At 41.3% G+C, this 17498-nt stretch overlaps 1 protein-coding gene across 1 annotated transcript in view; it reads right to left on the minus strand.

Annotated features, from left to right (window-relative positions):
• Positions 1-1335: 1335 nt before the first annotated feature.
• Gld (Glucose dehydrogenase) overlaps positions 1336-17498 on the minus strand; it is a 60715-nt gene continuing 44552 nt past the window's right edge. Inside the window, exons 2-4 of the mRNA XM_071591989.1 lie at positions 9396-9850; positions 4148-5560; positions 1336-3956 (exon numbers count right to left, since the gene is read on the minus strand). Of these exons, the coding sequence (XP_071448090.1) occupies positions 3947-3956; positions 4148-5560; positions 9396-9850 (1878 nt within the window). The 3' untranslated portion in view covers positions 1336-3946. The remainder of the gene's footprint in view (positions 3957-4147; positions 5561-9395; positions 9851-17498) is intronic.

Here is a 17498-nt window from a genome sequence, read left to right on the forward strand (position 1 = left end):
TCTTGAAATTTTGTGGATAAAAACTACTCATATCTCTTGATGAAGTTTTCTTGGGTCATCTACTGGGTCAGTGGTTCCATATTGGCCGTCATTTTGATGCTTGACTTGGGCATCATCCTCAGGATAGATGGTGATTATCTGGGACGATGCCAGAGTCGAGCATCAAAACGTCGGCCAATACGGAACTCCTGACCCGGTGGAATATCCGAGAAAACTTCATCAAGCAAATACGTCGGGAAATCACCAGATCATACCACTCATATTGCTATTTTGAATGTAGATTTTTGTAGCTTTGGTGACTAGTATTGGAGGTGGCTTTTGGGAATCACTACGGTATCATCATTATGGTTATTTCCATCTCTGGTTTTGCATCCATAACAGGATACATAATCAGGAAAATGGAATGCTTAATGAACAATGGGGTGTTTCCTGGTGATACAGCCTATAGTGGATACAAAACCTTGGGTGGAAATGTTCCTGATGACAATTCAACCTCTCCCAAGAGCCAACAATACAGTTACTCACTCATATCTCATATGTGGCATTTCTTTTTTAGAAAGCTTCATATGATACCGGTGATTCAAAGAATGCAACACTTGAATATCTATTAACCCAAGGAGAAATGTCACGAGTTAGAGTAATTAGTCTTTGAGTACATTTTGGAAAGTCATGGGTAAAATCTTCATTGAAAGAGAAGAGTTGGATGGAATAAGGACAATGCGGTCCGATTCTATTACGGAGAGGGAACATGACAGGCCATGTTTTTGCTCTTTGACAAGGGAGTGAGAAATATGAAGGATGAAAGGCATTAAAAAGGGTGATGGAATTTCATTTTTTCTTGAATTTCAATTTCTCAATATTTTCAGGTCAGTACATTCTTTGCAAATAATACATCAAATTCTTAAAATGGTAAATTTAAAAATGATTATTCAATGATTTTTTTCTTTACTGATGTATTACAGCAGTAACAGTGGAGGGATTCCATTTATGCGCAAGGCAAGGGGAAGAAATAATTTTACATTATTTTGGTACAGTGATAATTTAATTTGCAACAAATAAGTCCGTTACTAATATATCAATTTTCTTCCATGTGACAAGATCCTTTGTAACAAAACTGGAATTATAATTTGGGAAAACCACCTCTTAGTGCACTTTTCAGTTGAGTCTCATTTACATATATCAAATAAATTTGTTAGAAAACATTGGCATAAATAAAAACTGTGTATTCTTATTCCCCATAATATTTTATTTTAAATTTTAAGGGGAAGAAAATCTACATCATAATTTATTTTAACATTATTAGATTTTATTTCATCAACAATATATACACTTTCATTTCAAAGATCACTACTGTTAAAAGTAGAGAGGATGCTTACCTGTATGCAACTGAAAATCCAATAAACCTGGAAATCCAGATTCTAGCTGGTGTTTCATACCCTGGTGTTCCCAGAGCTTTCTCTATGCTTTCCAATTTCCACCAATTCACCCTCATGGTAATTTTCATAATGTAGGAATAGAAAATTGTTCTTTCCTTGCAATATCTTTTCAAATTTTACATCTAGGAAGGGAATTATATTACAATTTTCTAGGAATATTTGTTGTAACATTAACAATGTTAATATTTTTGCAACTGTGTGCGCAACTGATATTTGCAGTTCATGTCATTTTTTTTCAAGATAGCAAATGAATTTCTCTCAGGTGATGGTTGTTTCTTAAATTTTGTATTGAATGGATGAATAAAAAGTGAGCATTTCTTGATGATCCCACTTTTCTTTTTGCCATGACACATACTTTTGATTTAACCCACCATTTTGTTTTCGGGTAAATAAGTACTATATTTATTTCTCAGTTAAACTCAAATAGCTTCAGGAGCTTGGCTACCCAACTCTACAAGGGAGCATGATCACATGGCAACCAGGCAAGTCACTGTGAGGCACATGGCACCACCTATGGGTTGGTGCATGGGAAGGTGACGTTTCCTCGTCCTTAAGTGCTTCCCCTTGTCAAAAGCTTTCGTTCCCAGAGCATTCACATACCCGTCTCCCCAAATATGTTAATCTGCGAGTGTTCATTTTATCTTAGAATAGCTCACATAAATTAAAAAGGATATGAATAGCTTACACTGATAATGACATATTATGCACGTATGCTTTAAGTGAAGCTAGTGGCTGACTTTCTCCTATTAATTAATACTGGGTTTTAGAATTCGGACGCATCATGTGTAATAAAGAATTCCATGGCCCTGGACTTAAACTCCTGTACTTCTCCTATTTGGTGCCTGTTGGACCATAAAAGTAGAAATTCTGAGAAAATTTAAGCAATTAATGCATATGTAGAAATTATATAAATGGAGGGAATAGTACTTTGGGAGAATTTTAAATGGTCGATAGATTAGTAAAATTTAGTGCTAACATTTAGTGCACAGTGTCATTTGGCAGATGTTCAAATGAACTGGATTCATTAAACAAGTCTTACGAAAAGATATTGCCCCACATGCAATCTCCTTACACGTTTTATCAGCCAGTGTTCAAAGAATTAAGATGTAATTAGACACTCATGAGACAAAGTGAAATCAATACCAATGGAAAAGAGTAAAATACATTCTCTGAATTATACGATTGCTTGCTATCAAGGGAATAAACAATTTACTTTGAGAATGAACGTGTTGACATTTCCAATTTTGTGTTCCTTAATTCTTATATAAGCTTGGCAGTACATAATTTTTTATGAAAGATGAAATCATTCAGTTCCCAACTTAATATATTTCTTTTGATTTTGATCAAATGCTGTAATGTAGTATGTAGAATGTAGAATGTAGTTATGAATTTTTAATGTTACATATTCTTCCGCAAATACAAGTACAAGGGTAACATGTGGATAAATGTTAGATAATCATTTGTTTCATTTGTTGTCAAGGCATCACTTTGTGTGGAAATAAACACGGCAGTGGCTGCATGTCATCTTGCTTGGCAGTTCCATGCCGAGAGGGAAGGTCCTGAGGTCCTTATGGTGCATGAGGTACTTTCCTTTGTAAAACCATTGACATTGTAAATGCCAAAATATATCTTTAAGAAAGAGATGCTTATTCAGCTAATTTCATAATATTCTGATCAAAATATCCCTTTTACCAATGAGATTCAACGCTGATGCTTGGAGCTCTTCCATTATATTCGTGACATGATATCTGACTTTTTAATGCTGTAAAAATGTTACCTCATAAGAGTATTTTTGCTTCCTTGCTCATATTTTAAATTTATACTCATTGCAAGTGACTCTTGCTCTATTTGTTTACATCATCGGATTAGTATTAACATCATAACTGGGATTTTTTTAGACACTGAATTCTAAAAAAGTGTGCAAAATTTAAAAATGTTGGAGAAAGTAGTTAACGAAGTACCAACCAATGTAAAAATAACAATGAAGAATTTTTTCCAATACCTATTATGCACATGTCAAGATGTCACTGAAATGATAAACTTTTATCCATATTTAAATCTCCTTAAAGTGATTATAGTGATTACCTAAAACACTAGGCATTGCGGAAAAAATAGATAGTCCTCAAATGTGCATAGTTATCACCTATGCAACAACACTTAACTCATTCACACACTCTTTTTTTGGCCAAGTTTCAAAGTTAAATCAAGAAACAGGTGCAGCAAATAAATATACAGATTGGTGTACAAATCTCCAAGTCTTCCACAGAAGTCTGTGATTTTGGGCATGATAGATCATGCATCAGTCTCTGATGAGGCTGTTCCTTGGAGGACTTAAGAGGCTATTGATTTAAGGTTATAACAGCCCACTGTGAGGCGAGCCATCATCTTGTTTACCCAACAATTTTCGGAACTGGAATTATCACATTAGGTCTCAAAAAGATGGTATTCCAATCGCAGGAGGGCACTTTCTCAGTCACTGAGGTAAACTTTCATTCCATTCATAAGTGTATTCAATGTGTCCTGAAAATCCAAATATTTGGACGTCAATTAAAACTTATGCTATTTTCATCAATATAAGCAGAAATTATGTGTCATGTCTTTCAACCCTTTAAAATTAAAACTTTTTTTAGTGCTAACAATTTCCAGACTTCAATGTGACACACATTTATTCTTTTCGTGCAAATTGAGAGGCTGCGCATTGAGACACTTACCAAACGGTCCAGAGCCTCCTCCCTAACCAAGTCGTCTTGATGTGGTCGGCTCCCTTTTCTGCTATCATCACGGCAGGGGCGTGCGTGTTGCCGCTTGTGACCGCCGGCATTATGGAGGCATCCATGACCCTCAACCCCGCGACGCCGTGCACCCGCAGTTCCGCGTCGACGACCGCTCCGTTGGCAGGGTCCTTGCCCATCTTGCAAGAGCCCGCCTGATGATTCTCGGGGCCAGTCTGGTACCTCACCGCGCACGTCCAGTACTCGTCGCTACCGAAAACGAAGTTCTCGCAACCTGGGGCCTTGGAGGTGTCCAGCCGCAGCCCGAAGGCCTTGAGCGCGTCCGTCTCGGACAGTCTGATGGCTAATTTCACGCCGTCCACTAGTTTCTCGACGTCCTCCTGGTGCGTGAGGTACCTCGGCTGGATGAGCGGGTGGGCCCAGGGATCGGCCGAGCGGAGCTTAATGTAACCCCTGCTCTTCGGGCGGATTACCACCGGGATGAACTGCACCGATCTCGTGGCGCCCGGCGGCGCGTTCATCATCATCTCGCCCACCTGTCCCGTCCTGGCGCAGTTGGCCAGGTAGCCGCCGAAAAAGTACTGGAGGTCCGGGTTGTCGCCCATGGGGTCCTCCGAGAGACGCGAGTGGAGGAGGGCCGTGGTGGCCGAGACCCCCGTGCCCGACATGAGGCCGTCACGGAACAGGAGATACTCCATGGCCGTGGCCCAGTTGAGGGACGCCGTGGCTGACTCGTTCGTGAAGAAATTGACGAAGAAGGCCACGTGGTTTTGCAGGTTTTCGCCCACACCGGGGAGATGGTGTATCACGGGGATATTAAGTTCCTTCAAGTCGTTTCGGGGGCCGACCCCAGACAGCAGTAGCAGCTGAGGAGAGTTGACGGCCCCGCCACTGAGGACCACCTCCTTCCTGGCGTAGGCCCTCTCGGTCCTATTCTCGGGGTTGTCTTTCATACGGATGTACTCCACTCCGTACGCCCTCTTGGTCGTGGCGTTGATGAGGACCCTGGTCGCCAATGTGTCGAGCAGGATGTCGAGGTTGGGACGGGCCCTGGCGGGCCGCAAGAAGGCCCTCGCCGAGCTCACGCGTGAGCCATTCCTAGCCGTGCTCTGGGCGATGCCGAAGCCGGTCCTCTTGCGTCCGTTGAAGTCCACTCTCGTCTCGTAGCCCAACTCCCGACCGCCGGCCAAGATGGCCCTGGACATGGGTGGGTGATAGGGGAACCTGCCGACTGGCAGAGGGCCACCCCTGGCGTGGAAACCCCTGTCCATGTCGTACAGTTCGAGGTTGTCCTCAGACTTGAGGAAATAAGGCAGGACGTCGTGGTATGTCCAGCCGGGGTTACCTTCCGACGCCCAACCGTCGAAGTCATCCTTGCTTCCTCTTAGGTACCTGAGGGAGAGCCAGACGAAGGAGCAATTTGGTCGGAAATGTGGATCCACTACAATTTGGATCCACTGCAAGAGGATGATGAACATTCGCTCATGCATTCATATCTAATTCAATACCAGAATTCAGAATCTAAACACACATTATGAATGTTCATAGATTATTAAAAAATTATATTATTATTATTGAGGTAATCTACCGATTAAGGTAGGTTTTTGGATGGACATAATTACGAACTAAATAATTTGTGACCCCTAGCAAAATACAGCATCCTACTCTACATCAGGTCCCTCTTCAGCTCTGAGTACTTCCTTCCTCCCTTCATCCCGTCCAACATCCCTATCCTGTTCCTTCCCTTTCCTCGTTTGCCCTCAATTACAGTCTTCAACATCCCACTGCCGGTCAATACCCCCTCCATCCACTTTTCCTGCCTCCATAGGATTGCTCCCAACAAACCCCTCTCTTCGCCCACCATACCAAGTACTTCCTCATTTGTTTTCTTCTCTGTCCATTTCACCTTCTCCATTCTTCTCCACACCCACATTTCAAAAGCCTCCAGTCTACGTCTATCCTCCTGCTTCAATGACCACGTTTCCGCGCCGTACATAGCTACGCTCCATATAAAAGTTTTTACGAGTCTTTTCTTAACATTTTTACTCAACGTCCCTGTCATCAACTCCCTCCTCATTGTGAAAGCCTCTTTGCCTAGCGCAATTCTTCTCCTTACGTCCTTACTACTTTGACCGTGTTGGTCCAAAACACTACCGAGATACGTAAACTGTTCTACCTGCTCTAGTGTTTGCCCTCCTATTTTAATGTTTAGCTTAGCCTTTTTCTTTCTACAAAATCGCATTCCCTTTGTTTTTTTTAATATTGATTCTCATCCCATACCTGTCGCACTGAATTTCCAATTCACTCAGCAATGCTTGCAACCCCTTGGCTGACTGACAAACTAAAGCTTGGTCATCCGCGAGCCTAACTGATTTTACGAATTCCCCGCCCACTTTCATTCCTACCTCCAGCTCTTCCCATGCCTCTTTAATCATTTCCTCTGCATACAGGTTGAACAGCATATATATCTCACTTGGTTGCATAAATCCCTCGCAGGCTTTAGCGTTAATTACGTTTCCTCGATAGCTCAAGTAGTTAGAGCATCGGCCCGGCAAGTCGAAATATCTGTGGCTCAAGTCCCGGTCAAGGAAATATTTTTGCTTTTGTGACCTGATCGATTCCGCCCTTTCTTCCGTCCGCCCTTTCTCCCGTCACTTCTCCTGTGTTCGTCTTTTACATTCCTTTGCCTAATATCTATTTCCATGTGAATGAATATTTGTTTGCCATATGGCTGGTGTATATATATATATATATATATATATATATATATATATATGTATATATATATATATACGTATATATATACATACGTATACATATATATATATATGTATACATACATATATATATGTATATATATACATATATATATATACATATATATATATATATATATATATATATATATATATATATGTATATATATATATATATACGTATATATATACATACGTATACATATATATATATATATGTATACATACATATATATATGTATATATATACATATATATATATATACATATATATATATATATATATATATATATATATTCTATATATATATATATATATATATATGTATATATATATATATATATATATATATATAGAAAGGATCTGACACCCTACGCTGATTGTTGAATGTGTTTCGACCTGAATGGTGAATTGATGCGTGGAGTTCTCACATCAAATTAAAATTGGTTGACCTCTACCGATACCTATCAATGCGACCTTCGGGTGTATGACTGTTTATGGTTTATTACTGTGTGGAGAGCAAGGAGTGCAAATGGCGCCGAAAGGAGGGTTGGAAGTAAACCGTCGCGTCGTCCTGTCCCCTGCCTCCTTTTAAATGTCAACGAAGGGAGAAGAGAGCATGAAACGTTTATCAGTTTGGAAGTGTAAAAAGAATCTGCGTACAGAGTGGTGCATACGCTCCCAAATAACCGCGATTGTCAGTCTAAATTTTAAACTTACTAGTTTTACATTGCTAACTTTAAGTTATAATTTTTATCATAATAATTTATAAATGATGCTTTATTTCCATTCAAGACAAACATCTATAGACTATTTAAATTCATTAGCACGTATAAAAACCAAATAATCGTCGGGGCCGGCTAGAATTTGTAATAATTTCTATAATCATTTCTGGTAATGACGGGCATTGTATGGATTTTCCACGTGAATTATTTCATGGTTAGTTCGACACTTTCACCTTCCAGCGTCATCCGCCAGCGATTCGCATGGCCAGGTCGTGGAAAACCGTTTTGAATCAATTCAAGAATATTTTTCGTTAGCATGAGAACCCTACGCAATACGTCGTCACGTGTAGAAAAAAAATGAAATTCACTGAACGTGCTACCAAAGACTTATGCTCGCATCCTTTGAGAGAAGTCAGTTTGGTCGCGAGATTAGGTTGAGTTGAGTGGGGTGGGAGAGAGGGCGAGGATGCGGACGTCATGGGCGGCTAGTCTGAAGTCGCTCCGCTGCAGGCGCACGGTCAGGTTCCTCGGCACGGATGGCTCAATCCCTTTCGCGACTGCACCTCGGAAATGAGGATCAAGGGCCGGCAAGACCAAGGCTCGCTCGGTAAAGGGGACTCGGAGTTATACTAGCCGTCCGGAGACATTTCTATGATTTGCGATGTTGTATCCAAATAGAGTAATACAAATCAATTACCTAGATTAAGAATATAAGACAACCAAGAATTGACATCGAAACATACCGACACTAAACGCTTAAATCAGTTTTATTTCGTTTCATCAGAAACCCAATCGTCGAAACAAAATGTTTGCAATACATTCGTAACATCTTGAAAAATACTCCCTCCATCAAATGGGTAAAAATACATAAAGAGGTCCGTAATTCATTTTAACCGCGGGACAGTGAGAGGATTGCACCAGAGATCTGCTAACGGTCTAGTGACATTTTTATCCTCAGTCCACCTAATAGAGGCAGACTTTGGGTGGACAAGTGATACTTCCAAAGGCAACAAAGGAGTTTCCAGTGTGAAGTAAATGCACGCGGCTTCCCCAGGGTGTTTATCATTAGAGGCCGTCCAGTTAAAACGCAGGTTTGGGTGGGGGGGTCAGTCCGTACGAACTCGGACAACGGTGGGGAGTCCGAGGACGCTGGACGTGCAAACGTTTTGACAGAATTGCGCAATGAAATATTTTTTAACATAGATTGTGGAAAGGAAAAATTCCGCTAGCTTCAGCCAGAAACGGTGGCATAGTAAAGAATTTTGTTTTAGGATTGCTTTTGCAAAGATTAACTCTTCTTTAACGCTTGCAGTGAAGAAGGTGATTTATTAATAAATGTTTAAAATGAGGTTGGCTGACAAAATCGTGACTTTCAAACCTTGGGTGCGTGTAATTCGAACACTTTTGAAGATAATTTATCATTATACGCTAAATCGGCCGTCACATCCCGTGCTATATTTGGAAAATAATGTTCGCAAAATTATTCTCCCCAAAATAGCAAATTTAAAAAAAATACTTCGGTTTTTGGAAAGTGGATTTGTCGACCTTTCCGACTTTCCCTGAAGGGACAATCTGAAGACGCACTAAGTCGGTTTGAGCAGAGGAGGAAAGGACCCCGGTGCAAGGGCAAAAGTGCCCCCGGGCAAATGACACCCGCATGTTTGTGGCAAAACTCTCGGCGCAGGTCCTCGTGGAGTTCACCAGGCGCGTCAGGCTTCCCCTGAAAGATTCCAATTCACACTCACATCATGCCGTTGATGACGCTCGTGCCGCCGAGCACCTTGCCCCTGGGCCACCCGCACCGCTGCTCGGGGTTCCCCAGGCACGCCATCTCCTGCGGCTCCGTCTGGAAGTTCCAGTCGATGGCCGTGCCGAACCAGTTGAGGAACATGGAGGGCACGTGCGTGGCGGTGGGCTCGTCCCCGCCCGCCTCCAGCAGCAACACCCTCCAGTAGGGCACCTCAGAGAGGCGAGCGGCAACGGCCGCACCCGCCGAACCGCCACCCACCACGATGAAGTCGTAGGGAGCCGGGTCCGCGTTGCACCGGGACGAGGGCCGGCCGCAGGGGTCTTCGAGGTCACACTGCGACCGCAGGAACACCTCCAGGAGGCCCATGAAGAGCATGGCGGGGGCACCGCCGCACGTGCTGGCCAGCGAGGGTGCTGACGAGGCGGGCACGGCGCAATCGCAGCCCGCCATCTATCGGGAGACAGAGGAAAGATATCTTGAAGAGGTGTTCACACACACACACACACACACACACATACACACACACACACATATGCCATCGAAAGGTGGACAAAGATATTAGAGGTTAGTGATATGGAATTCACAATAATGCGAATAAAAAAACCGTGGAGTGCGTGTTTGCTGAGCGGTATTGTTATCTGAAAAAAACGATTGGACCATTCTTTAAATATCCATTTGAGAATCCATTTCTATTGTCTCTCTGCCCCGACGGACTCAATCACAGCATTCAATTTAGGGCCTCACAGACGTGGCCACATCTTTGTTAAAAACGATGAGCATTTACTTTTATCGATATTTGAAAAAATTAAATTAACATATGGTATTTGGGAATATTTTTGTAAATTAAAAAAAATGCCAAATTGCTTTTTACGAAAACAGTTCACTTCAAAGGTTGCCGCCGTGAAAATTCCAAGTATTATAAAAAATAACTCACACATTATTTTTCTAAGTATAAGATTTTTTTTCAATGGACCTTTGATGCATTTCAAAATGTTTCACTTCCACTAGGATTAAGTTCCCTAGAAGGAGTGCTACCCCAGAATGCTTAAGAGTTCTCCGGAAGCATTCTGGGGAGGAAGCGCGGATCAATTGGAAATCCTTAGAATCACAGAAACATCGTCGCAAGTGCCATCCGCAGAAGCTATTCTGTTGCTGATGGTTCATGTTTCCTTCAGTGAAGTAATATTTTCGCACACGTGGCACAACGGGGCCAAACAAAGAAGTGGGGTCCGGAAACCAAAAGAGACATCTGAGGAGGATCTGACGCGGGCGTTGGTCATCGACTGTCATATCATGGAATCAATCCACTCGCTATGATAGCAAAAAGTCAATGCATGTTTTAATAACTATTCCTCAATAGAGGACCATAAAATCAGATAATTACCTGCGATGTGATTGCAGGTTGTCATAGAGTTTGCATAAAGAGTCAATGATAGCGCACGATTGGTGACCTCATTGCAGAGCGAGCGAGTGCATTGCCGAGACTAAGGATCTCCGTGGGTACGAATGTGGATGTGAAAGCCTCGACCAGTGAAGTGCCCTCTCTGGTTGTGCCAAGGAGGAACACTGCGGAGAGTCGCAACTTGAGGCGTCGCAGCAAATGCACGCGTCCGTCACGCTCGCACGCCCAAGGGGAAGAAGACCTCGGCGGCCAGCGTCCCGTCCGCCCACCCCGTCCGCCCGACGCTTTCGTGACGAGCGCCCTCCTCTCCTCGTCCGGGGTTGCCTTTCCCGCGGTCTCGGGATGACGGCGCCGTTAGTGAAGAGCCCTCCCGACATTAACCACTCGCCCGCCCACTTCCGGAATGAATCTCTGGAAAAACCACCATCTTATGAAATCCGTGCGAACGAATCCGAGGGAATGCGGAAATCGCCTTTCCCCGGGGGTGGGGGGATGCCATCGCTCCCCACCCTCCCGGGACCCCCTTGGGACTGCTTGCCCCACCGGTTTATTTCAGAGTTCCGCGACCCCCGCGCGGTCGCCGGTGTCTTCTTCTATCCTTCCATTCAGCGCTCTCCAACGATCTCTTTTGTTTTCCATTTGAAGTCTCCGGACAGCAGGCCGACTTATATACCTCCATATTAATTAACAGTTGTAAACAATTCAATCCAAGACATGGATATAAAAAAAATGAATCGTCCTTTTGCAAAATTTATAAATAAGCATTTCAATATAACTAGAAGTTAAATCTCTTCAAATGCCTCCCAAAAAAAGGGCATGTAGTCAACTAAACCTCACGCTTGAAATCAAATTTCCTTATTCGGCTTCAATTTTTACTGTCATGGATGTCTACCCGTGAAAATTTATAAAACACTGGTAATGGATGCTTGCCACTTTTATAAAAATATACATATATTTCAATATTATAATATAAAGTTCAGTTCGATTTCCAAACGCGACCAACGTCCATGATTATCAATGAATTATCACCATTTCTTTGTTTCGGAGACGAGATGTCTCTGATGAAATCCGTTAATATTCTATATTCCTATCCAACAAACTCACGGAAAATTCGATAAAAAAGCCAAGGCTCTAAAAATGTGCCAATGAAGTGCGGAGTACGGAAAACGTGCGAAAAAATTAGGATTTATTAGAAGAGTACTGAGTAAATGTGATGGAAATGTCAGAGAGAAATGTAATTTTTGCTCGTTGGGCCTCGTTTAGAATATGCTGCAAGTATATAATGGGATCCTTGTGAAGTTGGATTGATTGCCGAATCGGATCGCGTGCAGCGTAGAGGAACTAGATTTTTAAAACGTTGTTATGATAAACTTAGTGGCGTATCCAAAATATTAGATCATCTAGGCTGCGAATCACTCACGGAGCGAAGTTACGGTTAAGTTAAATTAAAGATCAAATCTCTTGCATAAATTGGAAGGACGTCTCTTTAGCAACTATGTTGAAAATTTATTATTAGCATCATCGTACCAAGGCAGGAGAGATCATGTCAATAAAATTGGATTTGGAGGCCCAAGAACATTCCTCCATCCGAGCCCAATGCGTCTGCCAAAGTATCAAAATAATTATCGGCCTTTCCCCTTCCATTAGGTGACTGGCGCGCAACGATGACTCGGCACCAAGAACCCGCGAGTCATGAGATGGAATTCTTTGTCCCTCAACTTAAATTTGCACTAAGTCGAGAAAATCAACCCTAGAAAACATGACTCCTGCATGTTATAGCCGTGAGCCACCTCGGTATGTTGGATGCATATATGCATATCGATGCTAATTTTATTATCTTTATATATATATATATATATATATATATATATATATATATATACATACATATATATATATATTTATGTATGTATGTTTGTGTGAATCCAACGTACCTAGGTGGCTCACGGCTACAAGATGCAGGAGTCATGTTTTCTAGGGTTGATTTTCTCTAATTATTTATACCCTTCAAGCCACCGCTAGGGTGTTTGGCAGGGGGTAAATACACACCAGAATATACCTTAACATAACCCTACCGCTTTCAAGCAATGTTATTATGATCCCCTATCGTTCAAGGAAAAAATAACATCTTAAAAATTTAACACATTGACCCATGGAAGAACAAGAAAAACCAAACGTTTACCAACATTATCGACAGTGAATATGTCCCAAATAAATATAGATTTAGAAATTGCTTACACGGATTATGACTTTCTCTCTATCAATTATAATCAGATAGATGACGCAATGATTAATTAGTAAACAAAAATTCTAATTTTAGCACCCTTCAAGCCACCGCTAGGGTCCGTGGCAGAGGGTGAAAACACACCAGACTAATTTTGACCCGAATATTTTTACCCCTACCGCGTTCGGACGATGTTATTATGATCCCCTATCGTTCGTGAGAAAATAAATTCTTAAATCAATCTTTTCTACACTTAATCTCTCTAATTTCATTGGCATAATATCTCCTACCGTAGTACGATTGGGGTATAAATACACTTTCAATATCGCGATTAAAGATCGCATGCCCAGTTTACCGCAATGAAAAACACAGTGGAGAGTTTTAAAAAAAAACCAAATCAAAAACGCCTCATTTGATTTATAATATTTTCAAACTAAAAACCGACTCGATCCCAGGATTGGTATTCGCTTTAAAGAAAATAACAAACTGAGAAGCGTCTCTCTAAACAGTGTGCTGCAAAATCGAGGCATTCGTTCGCCGCAAATTCACAAATGAGACATTGGCAAGCCCAACCACGAAAAGAGCCGAGAGCGGACATGTTTCTCTAGAATGGCAACTACCAACGAGGCGCATATGTTAAGCTAACGGGAAACACTCTTCGCAGAACCCTCGGAATTGAAAAGTTTTTGTTGTGCGCCCTGCGGTGTTTGAAGGATAAACTTTTCTGCAAGTGAATTTATTTATTTATTTTTGTACCCTGCAGGCCACCGTATGGCAGGGGATGAATACCCACCAGCCTTATTTCAACCCGAATATTTTTACCCATACCGCGGTCGGACGATGTAATTCTAATCCCTTATCGTTCGTGGAAAAAATGGCATCTTAAGTCGATCTATTGTGTACACTTAATATCTCTAATTTTACTGACATAATCTCTCCTACCGCAGTACGATGGGGGCAATAATACACTTTCAACACAACTACTAAAGAGACGCCCTTCCAATTTATGCAAGAGATTCAATCTGTAATTTAACCCTCGCTCCTACGTGAGTGATTCCCAGCCTAGCTGCTCTAAATGTTTTGGATACGCTTCTAAGTTTATCATAAAAATGTTTTACAAATCTAGCTCTAGCCTCTATGCTGCACGCGATCCAATTCGGAAATCTACCACCACTACGTTTTTCATAGCAACGTTTTGCAAAGCTAGCTCCTCTACGCTGCACATTATCCAATTTGGCAATCAATCCAACTTCATGGGGATCCCATGAAGTTGGATTGATTGCATGGGGATCCCATGAAGTTGGATTATACTTGCAGCATATTCTAAATGAGACCTAACCAGCGAAGGATAAAATTTATATTTGACCTTTTCATCACATTTCCCCAATACTCTTATAAAACATTCTAATTTTTTGTCAGTTTGTCCACACATTCCCCGTTCCACGAAGATAGGGGATCATAATAACATCGTCCGACTGCGGTAGGATCACGTTCGAATAAAATTATTCTGCTGTTTATTCAGCCCCTGCCACACACCCTAGTGGTGCCTTTCAGGGCATATAAATAAATAAATATATGGTTCACCCAGGAGAGGTCGTGAGTGAAGGTAACGCCTACGTATTTAATTGAATCTACACATTCCATTTCGGTGTTCCCAATGCAGTAGGCGTTCGAGAGGGAATTGATCTTTTACCAAAATATTATCGCTAAGCACTTTTTTAAGTTTAATTATGGTTTATCGAAGACAAAAATGGAAGAAATCGAAATAAATGCCTACATCAGTCACGAAAATGTTTGCCCAAGGCCCTCCTCTCCTGGAAAATATATTCAGAAGTACCTCATGGAATGCCGCAAGGATTGATAGTATATCAACGTGACCTCTATCGATAAATTCGAAAATGAACGAAATTCCATAAATAATTTACCAATTCTAGAAAGTGCATATGTAATAGTGCCCTATCTTACTCCACTCTAGTAAAATTCCACCCTTTTAAATCATGGCCTAAGGAAAAAAAACTCCCAGGCTTTCATGGCGAATTTCGGATACGATAATACTCCATGAACAAAGATACCCAAATCTGGCACGATTTTTTAGTCGACCATAAACTCCGCGAAACTCGGAGAATAGCAATAAGGAAACCTGAAAGCGGCTTTTTTCCTTCCCCCCCCCATTCCCCTATCGACCACTTTCCCGCCGCTATGAAGTTGCCGCCCAAGAAAATATTCGTTCCAATAGCTCGCCGGAATTTCTACTTTGCTCTGTGCCAGTCCCATTAGTACTGCTAACTCACTTCTTCTGAATGCGTAGGAAATGATATTGCACTGCTCCTTCTATTCGTTGCCCACTCGGTGATGGCCAACAACGACCGCCAGGTGAATCTTCGTGATCTTGCATTAATTTGAATAGTTCGCGCTTCGAGCCGACGGACAGTGGTCCGCTAGTCTGGAAGGATAAAGGTGAGAATACTCGAAAAAAACGAGTTATAAACTGTATTCTGAATGGATTGCTCCGTCATGAGTAATGTCTTAAAAAAGTAAGATTCACGGCGTGACAATGTCGCACAGGTCTCAAGTCGGATCTCGAGTTCATCGACCGTTCGTCTATCGCCAGATGGCTTATGACACTGTTCACGTAGTGAATGCCTGCGAAGGAAAGCAAATGAAAATATCCGTTGATCATAATGTCAGGCATGCGGCAACTTAAGGTCTAATATTCGTGTAAATACAGAATACCGTATGACCTCACGGTCAAAGGGCATCCTTTTCGGCTTCGCTCTTTGGCCTCGTAACATTAAAACATTAAACACACAAAGAGATCGATCTTCGAGACAAAGTTTTGAAGTTCGATCTCTTTTTGTCTGCTCTATCTCTGTTCGATCAACAAAAAAGTTGAGTGTAGTGTAGCCATGCACACCGATTTGAAGGACCTTTAGGCATCAGTATTGTGCCTTATTCTTCTTACATTTGCTTTTCTTTCCACGGTTGACTACGTTGCCACTAATAAGATACGTTTATTTGCAGATGGTGCAGTTGTTTTACTGTAATATCCGTGATCCTGAGGACACAGTACCTTTGTCAGATGACCTTAATGATATAAAAAGGCTGGTACGACATTTAGCAATTAGAATTGAACTTAAAAAGTTCGTAGTCATAAATTTTTCGTAAAAAAGGAATGCCCTCCCGAATTCCTACTGTATTGGAAACACCGAAATGGAATGTGTAGACTCAATTATTATATTTGGGCTTTTTCCCTCACTCACGATCTCTCCTGGGTGAAACACACACGGGGAATTAGTGGACAAGCTAACAAAAGATTAGGATTTATTAGAAGGCTACTAATTAAATTTGAGGTAAAGATCAAAGAGAAATGTTATCCTTCGCTGGTTAAGCCTCATTTAGAATATATTAAAAGTATTTGGGATCTTCACGAAGTTAGACTGATTGCCGGATTGGATCGCGTGCAGCGTAGAGGAACGAGATTTGTAACACGCTGTTATGATAAACTTAAATAAATAAATAAATAAAATGTATTTTCACCCCCATTGAACTATGGTAGGAGAGATCATGATAGTAAAATTGAAGAGATTAAGTGTGGAACAAATAGATTTAAGATGTTATTTTTTCCACGAACGATAGGAGATAATAGCATTGTTCGATCGCGGTATTGTCATGTTTGGGTAAAATTATTCTACTCTGTATTCACCCCCTGCCACACGACCTAGAGGTGGTTTGCAGGACCTATAAATAAAATTACACGACATAATTCCTGCCCGAGGGCATGATGTATATGTATAAAAAAAAAATATATATATACATATATATACATATATATGCATATATATACATATAGTATATATATATATATATATATATATATATATATATATATATATATAATATGTATATATATACTATCGCGACCCTATATATATATATATATATAGGGTCGCGATATTCCAGGGGGTAGGGCGTTGGACTATTGACCGGAGGTTCCCGGGTTCGATTCCCAGGCACCTGCAGCTCCACCCAAGCTATGTGATTTTTCGGGTACCAGATCTTCCTGGGAAACCATAACCAGCACAGGGAAAGGTACTGGCCCCCCTACCCTGATGTGTGAATTTCACACTCCGTATAGGGCTTAGTACTGGGTGAACTCTACCATCACCTACCGAACTGACCTTTGGGTTGATTACTGGGTTAATATATGTATATAATCAACCTCTGCCACATACCCTAGCGGTGGTTAGCATGATACTATACATATAAGTAGAAAGTTTCATTGCTTACGGAACCCAGTGATACACCCAGTGATGTATACGCGTATGCCCCGTGTGTGAAAACAAAAATGAAGTTGTTGCCATTTGATTTTTGTTGAATTCGATTTCCAAACATTCTAGAACGCGAACGACCAAAAATGAAATTTGTAAAACAAACTATGGTAGAATTCTGAAAATATCTGGGTATGATTCTGG

The sequence above is a fragment of the Hetaerina americana genome, unplaced genomic scaffold, assembly GCF_022747635.1.
Source record: "Hetaerina americana unplaced genomic scaffold, ioHetAmer1.1.p SCAF_5, whole genome shotgun sequence".
In the NCBI taxonomy this organism is placed as follows: domain Eukaryota; kingdom Metazoa; phylum Arthropoda; class Insecta; order Odonata; family Calopterygidae; genus Hetaerina; species Hetaerina americana.